The following is a 15,831-nucleotide window of genomic DNA, read 5'->3' on the forward strand; positions in this document are numbered from 1 at the left end:
ATCAGCCATCTCCAGCGACAGCTGAAAAATATCTTGGTTTAGTTTTTAATATTTTCTTTGTAAGAATTCTACCAAAGCCAGATTCAACAAAATATTGGAGCCAATTAGTCATCTGTAGGTTAGGAGACATCATAGATTTTGATGTGGGCTAGTTCTTAACTCCCTTTACAAGCTATTGGCCAAATATAAACATTTGAATTTTATCATGTAGCTTTGTGGGCTTAGGGAATAGCTAATATATGGAGAGGGATGGAGAGAAAGTTCTCTCTCTCTCTCATTCTCGTTCTCTCTTACCTATTCCTACATACAAGCTGTTATCTTGTATTAAACAACTAATGGAATATTAACAAGGCACCACACTGTATTATGTGATATAATTTCAAGACAATGAGATATTACACCCTTTATATGAATTGGGACGCTTCCAAATGAGTTATGTCAATGTAAATTGGGATATTCAGAAACTTGTCACACTGCTTGTCACAAATTCATGTTTTAGTTTCTGGTGAGTATTTATATCAGATAATAAATATTTCCAGAAATGTTTAACGAGATTAACATATCTCTGAGTTCAGATGGCTCTGACAACCTTGGACATGACCTGACCCCTACATCATGTTGCCAACTTGTAAAACATTCTTCTCTATTGGTTCTCATATGAGGATGTCATGTGTCAACAAAACCATCTCTAGACAGGCAGGTGTAAACGCTAAATAGTTTCCCTTCTAACATTTTCCCCTCCTGATCTTAAGGTTGTGATTCATGACTCATTTCCCCACTAGTCCCCTAATATTTCACTTACTCTACAAGTCTTGGTGATGTGTAGGAGGCACACAATTGTGTCCTCACCCAATATTCACGTGGATATATTTTCCAGCATGAGTCACAAGCTAGCAATCAGGAGCAACAGCCCTTGCTGATTTCTCCCTCCCTAGCCCAGGGACTCTGAATCCAATTATGATACTCTTACTGCCAGCTAAGGATTGTGGTATTAAACTATATGCAGCTAAGAAAGAGCAATGTCTCATTAATGCACACTCTTATGTTGCTGGTGCATTTCCCAAATGCTCAAGGTGTCTATCCAATGGACCTGTCCATGGATTAAGACGCCCTGCAGCTCCTGGGGTTGTCCAAAGTCCTGAGCAGCCTACTGAGGTATTTTTGGAGCCTATCCAGAACCACATGCTTTATGGTGAAAACGAAAGCAGAGTTCTTCCGGAGAAACTTCTTCAGGTGATGTGCCTTCTCACACTTAGAGATGGAGCAGCCATATGAAGTGGCTAAAGACCTAACTAGGACTTTGAGGTTCTTCACATCAGTTTGGATCTGCATAGTGTTATCTATCTGGAGAGTGGACAGACTCTCAATAAAGCAGCCCAGTGCCTCCTCCACTGTGCCCAGGTTCTCCAGGTTATTCTCTTTGAGTGGTTCCGGAATCAGGTCAAGTCCACTGATGACGAGGCTTGGGGATGGCTTGAACTGAAAAAAAAACACAACGCACATGATTTGATCTATTTAACATTAGCATTAATTTATGGAGTTACTTTTATCATCCAGTCATGCTCAATGGACAAAGCCATCTGTCTACCAAGATCATCCATCCATCTACTTGTCTAACAATTATCTACCAGGTTACAAATGTGGTCACCTTACCAATGCAAATGACATTGGTGCAGCAAACTGTAAGTTTTCATACTGGGGTCTCTGGAATCCAAGCGGTCCTTAATATTATCAAATTTCAGTACTTGTTGCCTTACTAGCAATAAGATGGCACATTCAGCAGTGCAGCATCTCTTCAGTACTGCACGATCACCCTGGATTACTTGCTCACGAGTGGGGCTTGAAACCACAACCTTATAACTCACATTGAAGAACGCTACTGGCTGAGCCCAATTGCCACTTGCTACATGTGTTCTTATGGTACTTATGTCACTCAGATGTTAAGAGGACCCTTTATATTTATATATATTCATGATTTCAGGTTGTTTATAGTTAGAACATTTTCCCCAAAGGGAATCATAGTTCCTGATCATTTTAATCAGGGCAAAATAACATTTTGCAACATTAGCAAATGACTTATCAATAGCTATTACTCTCTGTAAGGGACAAAATTATTTTGCAATGGATCCTGCACAAGATCTAATTCAATAGTAACTTGCATCTCAGCTAAGCTATTTTCATTTTTTTCCTTTCTATCTGCTCCCCCTTGGGACATGCAGATTCTTGGGGTAAAGTTCCATGGTTAAGGGTTAACCCCTCCCCAGCGTCTTGCTCAAGTGACTATTCTTTCTTGTATCAGCTTGAACTGGGCAGTGAGGGTTGACATGGAATTAGGCATCAGTGCAGCTTGATTCAGCATTTAACCTTTTAGGTTTCTCTCCCCACCATCCAGAGCCCCAAACATACCTTTCGGATAAAGCAGCTATTTTCTTGTACTTCTTCCAGCTTTCTGTCCTGTATTCTCCATGCGAAAATTCTCATCCTTGTAATCAAATCCCTCCTTAGTCTTGCCCTCTCTCTCTGTAACCTCCTTCAGGTCTACAGCCCTCTGAAATCTGCACTCCTCCAATTCTGGGCTCCAGCACATCTTGATTACCATCGCTCCACTATTGATGGTCACACCTTCAGCTGCCAGGGTCCTAAATTCTGGGATTCCCACCCCAAACCTGTCCACCTCGCCTCCTCTCTCTTCTCCTTTAAGACCTTCCTTGAAGCCTGTCTCTTTGACCAAGCTCTTGATCAACCTTCCTAACATCTCCTTGTGTGGCTCAGTGTTAAATTTTGTTTGATAATCACTCCTGTGAACACTTAGGGACATTTCACTGTCTGAAAGGCAATATACAAATGTGAATTGTTGTTGCTTTTGCCACTCACAGGTACAGTTTCTTTCACATTGGGGAGATCAAATATGGATTGTGTTAACGCTTTGCTGAACACTTTGGAGTCTGCAAGGATGACCATGAACTTCAATTTGTTTGGCAATTCTCCTTCCCACTCCTCCTCTGACCTCAGTGAAACTTAAAGCAAGTTCGAGGAACAGCGTCTCATCTTTCTAGCAGGTCCTTTACTACCTTAACATTGAACTTATCAATGGCCACAAGAGCTCAATCCTACCCTCACCCAACATTCACACAATGCAGGAGTCAGCAAGAATTGTGCAGCTGTAAGATTTCCCCTCCCTAGCCTAGAGGAGCTGCAGCCCACTGCTGCAGCAGCTGAGATCAGCTAATTCAGCAAGATGAGGGAATCTGCAGTGGGAACTTCCTGATCTTTGATATTCTGTACGGTAGCACCACATGTACCAACACCACATGGACTGCAACGGTTCAAGAAGGCAGACCAACACGTTTTCAAGGGCAGTTCATAGAACCAGTTGTTACGGTGTGGAAGGAGGCCATTTGGCCCATCATGTTTGCACCGGCTTTCTAAGCATTTTAATTTAGTGCCAACCTCCTGCCTTTTCCCCATAACCCTGCACATTGTTTCTATTTAAATAATCATCCAATGCCCTCTTGAATGCCTCAATTGAACCCACATTTCCAGGCAGTGCATTCCAAACCCTAACTACTTGCTGTGTGAAAAAGTTTAATCTCACCTCGCATTTGCTTTATTTGCAAAATACTTTGAGCAGGATTTTCGGGTCGTCGGGTGGGCACAGTGGGCATGCCCAGAAGTGGCTGGGAAACGGGCCGTCACCCACAATGAGCCCCCGACCGCGATTTCACGCTGGCTGGCCAATTAACAGGCAGCCAGTGTGAAACATGCACTGAAAGGCCCAGCACTGCTGGGGTCGGTGTGGGAAGAGGGCAAGCAGTGAAGTCAGCGCGTGCAAGGGGGAGCATGCAATAAAAGCTCCATGAAGGCAGAGAACTGTCTCAGGGAGCTGGAGAATTTTGAAGCGAAAAATAAACATTAAGAAATTCCAAAAAATATTTCCACCCTTTAAGAATCACTCACTTAAACATATTCATGATAAAAATTCTGCCCAAATGTTTTTTAAATTAATATCGGAAGCCTCATCCCACCCTTGGATGAGGTTTCCTCAAAAATCCAAAGGTTTCCTGGCTGGTTCACCCGCCAAACATAGTGGTGAGCGGGCAGTAAAATGAACAGGTTAATTTCTACATTAATGGCCTTAATAGGCCTCTTAATTGTCGGCAGGTGGGCTGCCAACTCTCACATCTGCCCGCTGACTGAAATATCGTACGAGTACGCGATAACCTCGGGATGCTCACCCAACGTCATCGCGGGTTATTTTAAACCCAATCAGATCGGGCACGGGCCTGCCCGTAGGTCATAAAATTCTGCCCTTTAAAACTGCCCTCTGGTTCTCGATCCATTTATGAGTGGGAACAGTTTCTGCCTTTCTACTCTGTCCAGGCCTCTCAGCATTTTGAAAACTTTTTTCAAGCCTTCTCCTCTCCAAGGAAAACAGTCCACAATTTCCCTCATAACTGAAGTGTCTCATCCCTGGAACCATTCTGGTAAACCTCTTCTGCACTCTCTCCAATGTATTTACATCCTTCCTATAGTGTGGCACTCAGAACAGTACACAATAATCCAGCTGAGGTCAAACCAGTCTTATACAAGCTCATCATAACCCCCCTGGTCTTGCACTCTATGCCCTATTAATGAAGCCTAGAATACTGTATGCTTTAGAAACAGTTCTCTCTGCCTGTCCTGCCACTTTATGTACATATACACCCAGGTCTCTCTGCTCCTGCACATCATTTAGAATAGCACCCTTTATGTTATACTATCTCTCCATGTTCTTTATACTAAAGTGTATCACCTCACACTTCTCCACATTGAACTTCATCTGCCACCTATCTACCCATTCCACTATGTGTCAATACACTTTTGAAGTTCTACACTGTCCTCCTCACAGTTTACAATTCTCCCAAGTTTTGTGTCATCTGCAAACTTTGAAATTGTCCCCTGCACACCAAGATCTAGATCATTTATATATATATATATCAGGAGAAGCAAGGGTCCCAATATCGACTCCTGGAGAACACCACTACCAATCTTCTTCCAGCCTGAAAAATACCCATTAACCATTACTCTCTGTTTCCCAACCCTCAGGCCAATTTTGTATCCATGTTGCTACTGTTCCTTTTACTCCACGACCTATAACTTTCCTCACAAGTCTGTTGTGTGGCACTGTATTAAGCGCCTTTTGGAAGTCCACATACATCACATCAATGGCCTTGCCCTCATCAACCATCTCTATTATCTCTTCAAAAAACTCCAGCAAGTTAGTTAGATGCAATTTTCCTTTTAAAAAATCCATGGTGAAATTTCCAAATCAATCCACATTTTGCCATGTGACTATTAATTCTATCCTGAATAATTGTTTCTAGAAGTTTCCCCACCACCAAAGTTAAACTGACTAGTTTGTAATTGCAGGGCAGATCTTTACAACCTTTTTTTGAACAAGCTCGTAATGTTTGCAATTCTCCAGTCCTCTGGCACCTCCCCCGAATTCAGGGACCATTGAAAGATTATTGCCAGTGTCTCTGCAATTTCCACTCTCACTTCCTTCAGTACTCTTGGATACATCTCATTCAGTCCCAGTGCCTTATTAACTTTGATTACTGACAGATTATCCAATACTTCCTCCATATCAAAGTTAAACCCTTTTGGTGAATGAGTTTCCCCCTCTGTCACCATGGCCTGTGCAGCATCTGCCTCGTAGTTAAAGACAGAGGCAAAGTATTCACTTAACGTCTCAGCCATGCCTCTTGCCTCGATGTGTAAATCTCCTTTTTGGTGTCTAATCGGCCCTACTCCTCTCTCACCCTTTTACTATTCTTGTGCTTATAGAATACTTTGAGATTTCCTTTTATGTTAGCTGCCACCATTTTCCATCATCATCCTAAACCCTATGACACAATGATCATTGTCCCCTAAATGTTCCCCACTGTCACTTGATTTACTTGGCCCTCGTCATTGCCAAGAACCAGGTCTGGCAGTGCCTCCTTCCTTGTTGGACTGGACACATGTTGCTGTTGGAAATTCTCCTGAACACAATCTAGGAATGCTTGTCCCTCACTGTCCCTTACACTACCACTATCCCAGTCTTTATATGAGTAATTAAAGTCCCCCAGTATAACTAATCTCTGATGTTTACACCACTCTGTAATTTCCTTGCAGATTTGTTCCTCTATATCCTTCCCAAGAGCAATGTAATTGCACCTTTCTCATTCCTTAGCTCTAACCAAGTCGATTCTGTCCTTGAATTCCCTGACACATCATCTTTCTCCAGTACTACAATACTCGCTTTAATTGAAAACGCAGATTTCTCTCTCCTATCTTTTCTGAATACTTTGCAACCAGGGATATTTAGCACCCAAATCTGCCCTTCCTTAAACCAGGTCTCTGTTATCACTACAACATCATAATCCCACAAGGCAATCTGTGCATGTAACTACCCAGTTTTATTAACTATACTCCGTGCATTCATATACGTGCAGTGTAACCCTGATTTAGACTTTATTACTTGCTCCCTTACTCCGAATCCATCCATTAACTTACCTATTCTCTATTTTAGCGCTATCTGCCTCTCCCAGCGTTCCGTGCTCCCTGGTATTACTTCCTAATATTCTCTCCTGGTTCCCACACCCCTGCTGAGTTTGGGATGGGCAATAAACGCTGGCCTAGCCAGCGAAGCCCACATCCTTTGAATGAATAAAAAAAATCTGCACACTGGAATGTCTCAGAGAATTAAAGGATTTAACGATTCTCCCCTACAGAACTAGTCTCGTATCATTTTAACCAGGGATGAAGCAGTTTAGAATGCACAGGGTTTTAACCATGTTAAAACTGGCCAACAGTATCCGATACCAACATGTTAAATCTGGGAGAAAACTAATTCGCTCAATTCCCGGATTCCTCAAATCCAGAATTATCAGAAAACCCAGTTTAACTCTTGTTAATGAAATCTCCATTTGTTATGTTCCTCCCTGTTTAATTAGTTATCGTTTCCTAACTCTTTAACTTCACATTTCGTTCACGAATCCTAACTAGAAATTTTACTTTCAGTTGTCACTCTCGGTCCGGCTATTTGTACTTTGGAATTTTGATGGCGATTTGAAATTTCTCTGCTGGAAAAATGTTATTTCGCGATGACACCCACAGTAAATGATGGCTGTTTAATTTCTTCCGTTTTGCACGGATTTGTTGCTGCTAATTTCGTTTCGCCAATCGGGTTGAGTCCCACTGGTGTTTTCCAATCCGGTGGCTGGGAACTGAACAACATTCAGGAAGTGATTGTATGTTCCATCGACCAAGTCGACAATTAGCTGCTTATATAAAATATATGAATTTTATTCAAAGGTTGTTACAGTGAAGAGTAGTGAAATTTACCTGAAATTGACAGAGATGTACAATTAGAGCAGGATGGAAATTGCCTTGCTCCGGATAACGAAATGTTTCTAACTCCAAACCGTGGAATTAATGCCCGCACTCGTTTCTTTACTCCCTGTTTGTTAACCCTGTCTCTTTGTTACTTTTCTTTCTCACTTCTTTTTTTTCCCCTCTCTCTCCTTATTAATTTTCGCTCCGTTATTCCGTTCTCCCTCCTACTAACTTTGCCCGAAATTTCCTGCAACCCCTCCATCGTTTACTCCCATGAACCTGTTACTTATTGAGACACAGAAGGTTATTTAATGATTGGGCATGCTGGATCTGTATGATTTACGTTTAATGCCCGGAACATTGTATGTCGCCGAACTGCTCTTCTGAACTTTGATGGCTGAAATGTTTCTGTACGTTGAAGAAATGTTACATTTCCAAAGGTATGGGTAAATTATGCTTAAAATGAATCGAAAAATGAGTGGCTGAGTGAATCGATGGGTCCCGCGGCCGCAAGCATCATATGGAAACATCGCGGATTCTTTCTTTTCTTTCTGTCTGTCTCTCTGTATTTCTATCTGTCTGTCTGTCTATCTATCTGTATCTAAGATAAAAGCAAAATACTGCGGATGCTGGAAATCTGAAACAAAAATAAAAATAGCTGGGAAAACTCAGTTGAAGAGTCATACGGACTCGAAACGTTAACTGTCAGATTCTGTCAGACCTGCTGAGCTTTTCCAGCTTTTTTTGTTTTTGTGTCAGTTTATCTATCTGTCTGTCTGTCTGCCTGGTTATTTCCTCTAACTCTCTTCCCAGCTCTGATTTTTTTGAGGGGGACCTTTATCTGTCTCAATGGTTCCAGTGGATGTTAAAGATCTCAGGGTACTATTTGAAGAACTGGGAATTTCTCCGGTATCCTGGCCAACGTTCCCCCCCGCCTCAACCAACACCAGCAACAACAAACGAATAGTTCATCCATCACAATGATACCTGAAGACTGAGAGACTGAGGTTGTTCCCTAACACAACAGATATCAGATTTGGAGCATTTGAAAGATGTGGTGCTACAAACATCTTCCCTATTTCAGACCCTTCTTTGCACCCCATCCCACTGTCCCGCCTGCAGTGTCCTCAACCCAGTTCCAAGCTGCAGCCCCCACCCGCTGACCCCCTTCAACTGACTCCCACTGGATGCGGCTGGGAGCGAGGCCATGTCTGCCCCTCTGTACCTGGTTGTTGAGCTCCTGAACGCGGCTGATGACGGTCTGGGCCAGGAGGCGGGTGTCACGGATGAGTCTCTCAGTGACAGCGGGACGTCCCGAGCAGAGTGGGACCAGGATCCACAGAACGGTCCAGGCGGGCAAGGCGAATCTCCTCATTTTGAGAACGTGAGATTGAAGAATTGCCCGAACGATGAGTTGGCGGAATCAGGTGAATCTGGCAACAAAGACAGGAAAATTCATTTCCAGTTTCAAACATGTGGATTTTATTGCAGTGACGCCCGTACAAATCCTTACCGCTCTGTGACAATGCTCTTCAGATACACCCGGGAAAAGTATTGTCAAAGGGACACCAATTCTCCCTTTCCCGCGGAATTTGTCCCATCCTAGCACCATTCTGTACCTCATCGTTCCCTGATCGGGGGGCAGTACTCGGGGTGGCCCAGATTCGCTTACTCAGAGTGGGATGGTGCCCGCTAAAGACGCGAGGAAATCCTATTTACACCTCACGTGACCGTGTTCAGGGCCAAAAGGGGGCATAAATCACACAGCCGGGAGAACATAAAATTAGAGGGTATTTGTACTGGGGACGTGTGGTGGGGGCGGTGGTGTCCTGATTTCTGCTACACCTTTACTGGTCTCCCACTCAAGACTCCAGTGAGCTTGTCAGGTACTCTTGTTGAGCAACAGTTGGAACTTTCTAGGAATTATTACTGCTTCACAGCAATAATCTGTATTCCTGCACCAGCCATAAGGAAGGTCAAGGAATTGGACGGTTCATTTAGTAAAGGAGAGATTGATATATAGAGGGAGAGAGTTAAAGATCGACTCGGCAAAGATGGATAGAAAGAGCAAATGAGACACAGAAGGAATAAGAGAGACAGACAAGGAGTGAGTGTGGCAGAGGGGTAGAGTAGGACACAGTCGTGGACGGGGAAGAGAGATGGGTGAAATCGAAGAGGGGAATGAGACAGAATGGGAAGGAGAGAGAAAAACAGTAAACACATGGGAGAAAACGAAAAACAGAACGAGAGACAGCGAGAGAGTTAAAGAACCAGAAATCTCAGCAGAAGGAGAATGAGACTCTGAGAAAGAGGTAGAGTGAGTGAGGGATGGGGTGTGGGGCGGGCGGGGAGGGGGGAGGGGTATAGCAAAGAGCAAGGAAGACTCAGTGAGAAAAGTAGAAAGGGAGTGAGGAAGGAATACAGATGTTTGGGAAAAGGAAAAGAAAAAGTGAATGTGACAAAAAGAGCGTGAGTGAGGCAAACAGAGTGGGAGAGATTCCGGGGGAGTGGGGGAGAAACCTGATCAAAATAGTTTAAAATTATTTTTAAAAATTCCTCTTCTCTGCAGTAGTCCCGGGCGGAGCCGAGCTGACTGACATCACTGATAGGACAGGAACCTGTTTCATTCCAGTTGAGAAGTGCAGCAGGATTCTGTAACAAGAATCATGTGCTGTTTTGAATAAATCCTACTTATGAAAATGAGTATCAACAACTAAAAGAGCCCTGCATCTCACTCCTCTTTCCGAAGACCAATCTTTCCAGAGCCTGTCTCCGACCGAGAATCTGTGGTCCCCTCAAAAGTTCACCAGCCCCCACCGCCTTCCAATCTCAGTTTCCTTACCTGTAGACTGGCTGGTCGCCCGGCTCTTCACTCTGCTTTCGTTGAGCCGGCCCTTATATTCGGAGTTCCATTGCACAATGTGCGTGTGATTCATGTAGTTTTCAGCATTTTGGAAACCCGACCTGACCCCAGTTATTCCCGACCTGGCCAAACTTCTTCGTTAATTGGATGAGCAATGTTAGGGGTTTGGAGCGAATTCATAAATCCTGTATGACAAGAGAGAGAGAGAAAGTTGAAAGCAAATCTTGGAGTTGGGCCGGAATATCAATGTAATACAGTATCAAAAAGTTACAGAAGTTACAGTTAAAGGGAATTTAAAAATAAAACCCTGAACCAACAGGATGTTTCAGAGAAGGTGTCTTGACAGAATATGCTGTTGTTTATTAAACTTTATTTATTAAACTTGTCCCATTCGACCAGATTCTTATGTTATTTCCTTTATTTGCAACTGTTTTTTTTAAAGTTCGATTTGAATGTAACTTGTTTAGGTTGGCTCAGCCGGTAGCATTCTCAGAAGGCCATGAGATGAAACCCCCATCCAGAAACTTGAGCGCAAAATCTAGGTTGACACTTTAGTGCTGTACTAAGGGAGTGCCGCACTGTCCGGAAGAAGATGAGAAAATAAGAAAAGCGGCTATGAGCGGGATAAGAAAAGAGGAGTGAATATGAGGGGAAAATAAAATATCAGAAGCAGAACACTTGCATTTATGTATCCTGTTTTACATTTACAGGACATCTGAAAGCGCTTTTCAGCCTATGAAGTGTTTTTGAAGTTTAGTCATTATTATAACATTTTCACACAGCAAGCTCCCACAACAGCAATGTGATAGTGACCAGACAAGCCCCCAAAGGTCCATTCTTGGACCCCTCCTTCTCATCTATTCGAAGGGCAGCATCTGAAAGCACAACATTAGCTTTCACGTGTATGCTGACAGCACCCAGCTCTACCTCACCACCCTCTCTCTGGATTCCTCCATTGTTGCTAAATTATCAGACTAAGTTAAACTAAATTATCCAACATCCAGCACTGGATGAGCAGAAATTTCCTCCAATTAAATATTGGGAAGACTGAAGCATTGTTTGCTGTCCCTGCTCCAAACTCACATTTGACCCCGAGATAAACTTCCATGCCATCACTGAGACCACCTATTTCCACCTCCATAACAGCTCATCTGCTGTTCAAACTCTCATTTATGCCTTTGTTACCTTTACATTCAACTATTCAACTATTCCAACACATCCTGGCCACTCTCCCATATTCAACCCTTTGTAAACTTGAAGTCATTCAAAACTCTGCTGCCCATGTCTTACTCGCATCAAGTCTGCTCACTTATTACCCCTGTGTTTGCTGATCCACATTGGCTCCATGTCAAGCAATGTCTTGACTTTAAAGTTCTCATCTTTGTTTTCATATTCTTCATGACCTTGTCCCTCCCTATCACTGTAATCTCCTCCAGCTCCATTAACTTCTGACTTATCTAATTCTGGTCTCTTGAGCATCCCTGATTTTAATCACTCCATCAGTACCATTGGTAACAGTGGTTTCAGTTGCTCAGGCCCTAAGCTCTGGAATTCCCTCCCTAAACCTCCCTCCACTCTCTACTTCACTTTCCTCCTTTAAGACACTCCTGAAAGCTTGCCTCTTTGGCCATGCCCTTTAGTCATCTGACCTAATAAGTCCATATGTGGCTCAGGGTCAATTTTTTATATAATGCTCCAGTGAGGAACCTTGGAACATTTTATTATGTTAAAGGTGCTATATAAATATAAACTGTTGTTGTTGTAATCTGTGCTTTTTTAAGTGATGTTGGTTGAGGGATAGATATGGACCAGGACACTGGGGTGAACTCCCCTGCTCTTTTTCAAGTAGTACCATAGAATCTTTTACACACACCTGGGAGGGCAGATGGATCCTTGGTTTAATGTCTCATCTAAAAAGACAGCACCTCCAACAGTGCAGTACTCCTTCAGTGCATCACTGAAATGCCAGTCTGGATTATGTGCTCAAATCTCTGGAGTGGGGCTTGGACCTGCACTCTGCTAACTTAGAGATGAATGTGCTACTAACTGAGCCACAATAGAAACAGCAAAGTATTTAAACAATGATAACAGCAAGGTGGGATTCCTGAGAGAGAGACTAGTCAATTTGTGGATGATGATCTAAATATAGAAAAGTATTTAGTGTGTGGCTTGCATCTATCTTTATTATAAAGGAGGATATGAGAGATAAAGGAAATCCTAAAATGGCTGAAAGTTACTTGAGTGATACCATGAAGGAAGGAATATTTTAGATAAGTTAAAGGAACACAAAGCAGCAGGACCCAGTGAGATACATCCTAGGATCCCAAGGATGGTGAGGGAGGAGATTGCTGAGGCTCTGGACATTATATTTGAGGGCACTGTTGAGTGTGGATGGATTGCAGGATTGGAGAATGGTCATATATTTTTAAGAGAAGACTGAATTTATCTAGGTTAACAGATTGGTTAATGGAGTACTTGTGATGGGGAAAATTATAATTATGGATGAGATTACCACATATCTATATAGAGAGAAAATAGAGATATCCTTGTAGAAGTAGAATGACAAACCTCACAGAATTCTTTGAGGAACTTACAGACATGATGGATGGGTGAAATGCAGTAGCTGTAATGTACACCAGCACTCTATTATCCACATCCAACCACTCTGAAAAACTGCCCTCAACTTCTACTCTCTTTTTTCTCCTTTGTAACCAATTCTTATTCTAGTTTTTTATTCCCCCCCCAACACCCACCCCCCACCACTGCCCCCAATTCTATACCCCTACTCTACTCCAGTAATCTACCATGTGATTACTTGTCAAAAGGCTTCCTCAGGTCCAAGTGCACTACATTGCCATAAGTACAAAATTAATGAAAGTTAGTTAGAATGGGGGGTGGGTGGGGGGTAGGATAAATTGTTTTATACAGTGTTATGAGGTTCTGGAAATCACTTCCAGGGTTAGTGGTTGAAGCAGCAACATTCAGGGTTAGCTGGAATAAGTGGATAAAGTTAAAGGACAAGGAGGGATTTGAGAACAGAGTTTTAGATGTGATTAGGACTACTTGCTTGAATGAAGGGTAAACATCAACACCTGACACCTTCTAACTGCTCAAAGCTTCTCTATCTACAAGACACAAGTCAGGAGTGTGATGGAATTCTCTCCACTTGCCTGGATGACTGCAGCTCTAACAACACCCAAGAAGCTCAACACAATCCAGGACAAAGCCGCCTACATGATGGGCAACCCATCCACCTCATTTAGACCCTCCATCGCCAGTGTACAATGGCAACTGTGCATACCAGCTACAAGATGCACTGCAGAAACTTGCCAAGACTCCTTCAACAGCACCTTCCAAAGCTGCAACCTCTACCACCTAAAAGAACAAGGGCAGTATACACATGAAAACACCACCACCTATAAGTTCCCCTCCAAACCACACAACCATCTAATTTGGAATTATATCACTGTTCCTTCACTATCGCTGGGTCAAAAATCTTGAACTCCCTCCCTACAGCACTGTAGGTGTACCCAAGCCAGATGAACTGCTGTGGTTCAAGAAGGAAGATCAACACCACCTTCTCAAGGGCAATTAGCGATGGGCAATAAATGCTGGCTCATATTACATGAATGAATAAAAAAGTTTGGACAAGTGAGGATGAATGGCATGTTTCTGTGTTGTAACTTCTTAGTAGTATACATAAATACAGTGGCTGGTGTATACATGCAGCAGTTGGTGCACATATGCAGTTGTATTACATATACTCAGCTGATGATAAAAATGTCTTTTTTAACATTGGACACAAGATTCAACATTAGATTGGGAAATAAGCCAAATATTGGATAGAAAATTGACATAAAATCCAAAGTACCTTGACTGGTTTTCAGGCTGGAAAGGGACTATTGATCAGTTACCCCAAGAAATCTTTCTTGGAGTTCCCTGTTACAATAAACATAACTTTAATGTTGAAAGTAGATCTTAACAATTACAAGTGACAAAATCTAGAGAAGAGAAAATTCCAAGGAGCAATGCAACACAATCCTGAATGCTGTTGATTTTTGGGAAATCAGGCAAATTTGTGGTAAATTCAGTGAAGATAAGGAGAAAGTAACTAAATGGGGACCAGGAAACAAGGTAGGAGAACAAGAAACAAGGTAGGAAGCAGGTGTATTTTTTATTTTTTTCAAGGGATGTGGGTGACCCTGGCAAGGCTAGCATTTGTTGCCTATCCCTAATTGCCCTTGAGTAGAGTCTTGCAGTATCGTGACGAAGGAAAAAATCCAGGAGATTTTATAGCAAAATGGCAGTGTTTTGGGCTACAATGGCAAAGAGACAGGAAGATTGAAGTATGGGAATGGACAGGGTCAAAAATTATCATCGTGACTCACCTGACTAGCTCCAAATATATCAAAGGAGATTGATACTGTTCCGACATAGGTCAATGGTTATAATGGTCATTATGCCAGAAGATTTTGGTCATTGAGAAGATGGTACCTAACAAGGAAGATAACTGGACTTTGTTAGAAAGGAGTTTTGAGAACATTCGGAAAGCTGGAGATTTCATGAAGACCAAACACAAAATTTCAGAATTATGAAAGGATTACCAAGTTGATCTACACCAATCATTTAACTTCAGTGGTGGGCAAGATCTAGAAACAATTATTCAGGATAGAATTAGTAGTCACATGAAAAAATATGGGTTGATAAGAAGAGCCAGCATGGATTTCTAAAGGGGAAATCATGTTTAACTAACTTGCTGGAGTTTTTTGAAGAGGTATCAGAAAAAGTTGATGAGGGTAGTGATGTTGATGTGATGTACATGGACTTTCAAAAGGCATTTGACACATTACCACACAACAGATTTGTGAGAAAAGTTATTGCTCATAGGATAAAAGGGACAGTAGCAATGAGGATAGAAGATTGGCTGAAAAATAGGAAGCAGAGTGTAAAGGACAATGGATATTTTTTGGGCTGGTGGAAAGTTTGTGGTGGAGTTCCCCAGGGTTTGGTATTGGGACGCTTGCTTTTCCTGATATATATTAGTGATCTAGATCTTGGTGTGCAGGGGACAATTTCAAAGTTTGTAGATGATAAGAAACTTGGGAGTGTTTTGAACTATGAGGTCTGTGTGAAACTTCAGAAGGACATAGACAAGTTGATGGAGTGGGAAGATAGGTGGCAGATGAAGTTCAATGCGGAAAAGTGTGAGGTGATGCATTTTGGTAGGAAGAACATGGATAGACAATATAAAATAAGGGGTGAAATTTTGAAGGGGGTGCAGGAGCAGAAAGACTTGGGTGTATATGTGCATAGGTCATTGAAGGTGACGGAACAGGTGGAGAGAGCAGTTAAGAAAGCATATAGTATCCTGGGCTCTATCTATAGGGGCATAGAGTACAAGAGCAGGGAGGTTATGCTGAAATTTAAAAAGGCACTCCTCAGATCTTAGCTGGAATATTGTGTACAGTTCTGGGTGCCATATTACAGGAAAGCTGTGAACACATTGGAGAGATTTCAGAAGAGATTTACAGAAATGGTTCCAGGGATGATAAACTTCAGCTATGAGGATTGATTGGAGAGGCTGGGACTGTTCTCTTTGGAGAGAAGAT

The 15,831-nt window shown here is 42.4% G+C and overlaps 1 protein-coding gene across 1 annotated transcript; it reads right to left on the reverse strand.

The window, feature by feature from the left end:
• Positions 1-1,101: 1,101 nt before the first annotated feature.
• Positions 1,102-8,734, reverse strand: lepa (leptin a). The gene is made up of 2 exons (XM_041203130.1): positions 8,585-8,734; positions 1,102-1,479 (listed from the first exon to the last, which is right to left on the reverse strand). Exons 1-2 carry the CDS (start codon positions 8,732-8,734, stop codon positions 1,102-1,104), a joined length of 528 nt encoding a protein of 175 aa, XP_041059064.1.
• Between the last annotated feature and the right edge of the window lie 7,097 nt (positions 8,735-15,831).

This window comes from Carcharodon carcharias, chromosome 13, assembly GCF_017639515.1.
Source record: "Carcharodon carcharias isolate sCarCar2 chromosome 13, sCarCar2.pri, whole genome shotgun sequence".
NCBI lineage: Eukaryota > Metazoa > Chordata > Chondrichthyes > Lamniformes > Lamnidae > Carcharodon > Carcharodon carcharias.

What these genes read in the sequence shown, in the direction of transcription:
- lepa (XM_041203130.1), bottom strand. Translation starts at nt 8,734, where the DNA reads ATGAGGAGATTCGCCTTGCCCGCCTGGACCGTTCTGTGGATCCTGGTC. An exon ending in TTCAGGAGCTCAACAACCAG is followed by an intron (nt 1,480 to 8,584) that starts GTACAGAGGGGC and finishes TTTTTTTTTCAG; the next exon opens with TTCAAGCCATCCCCAAGCCT.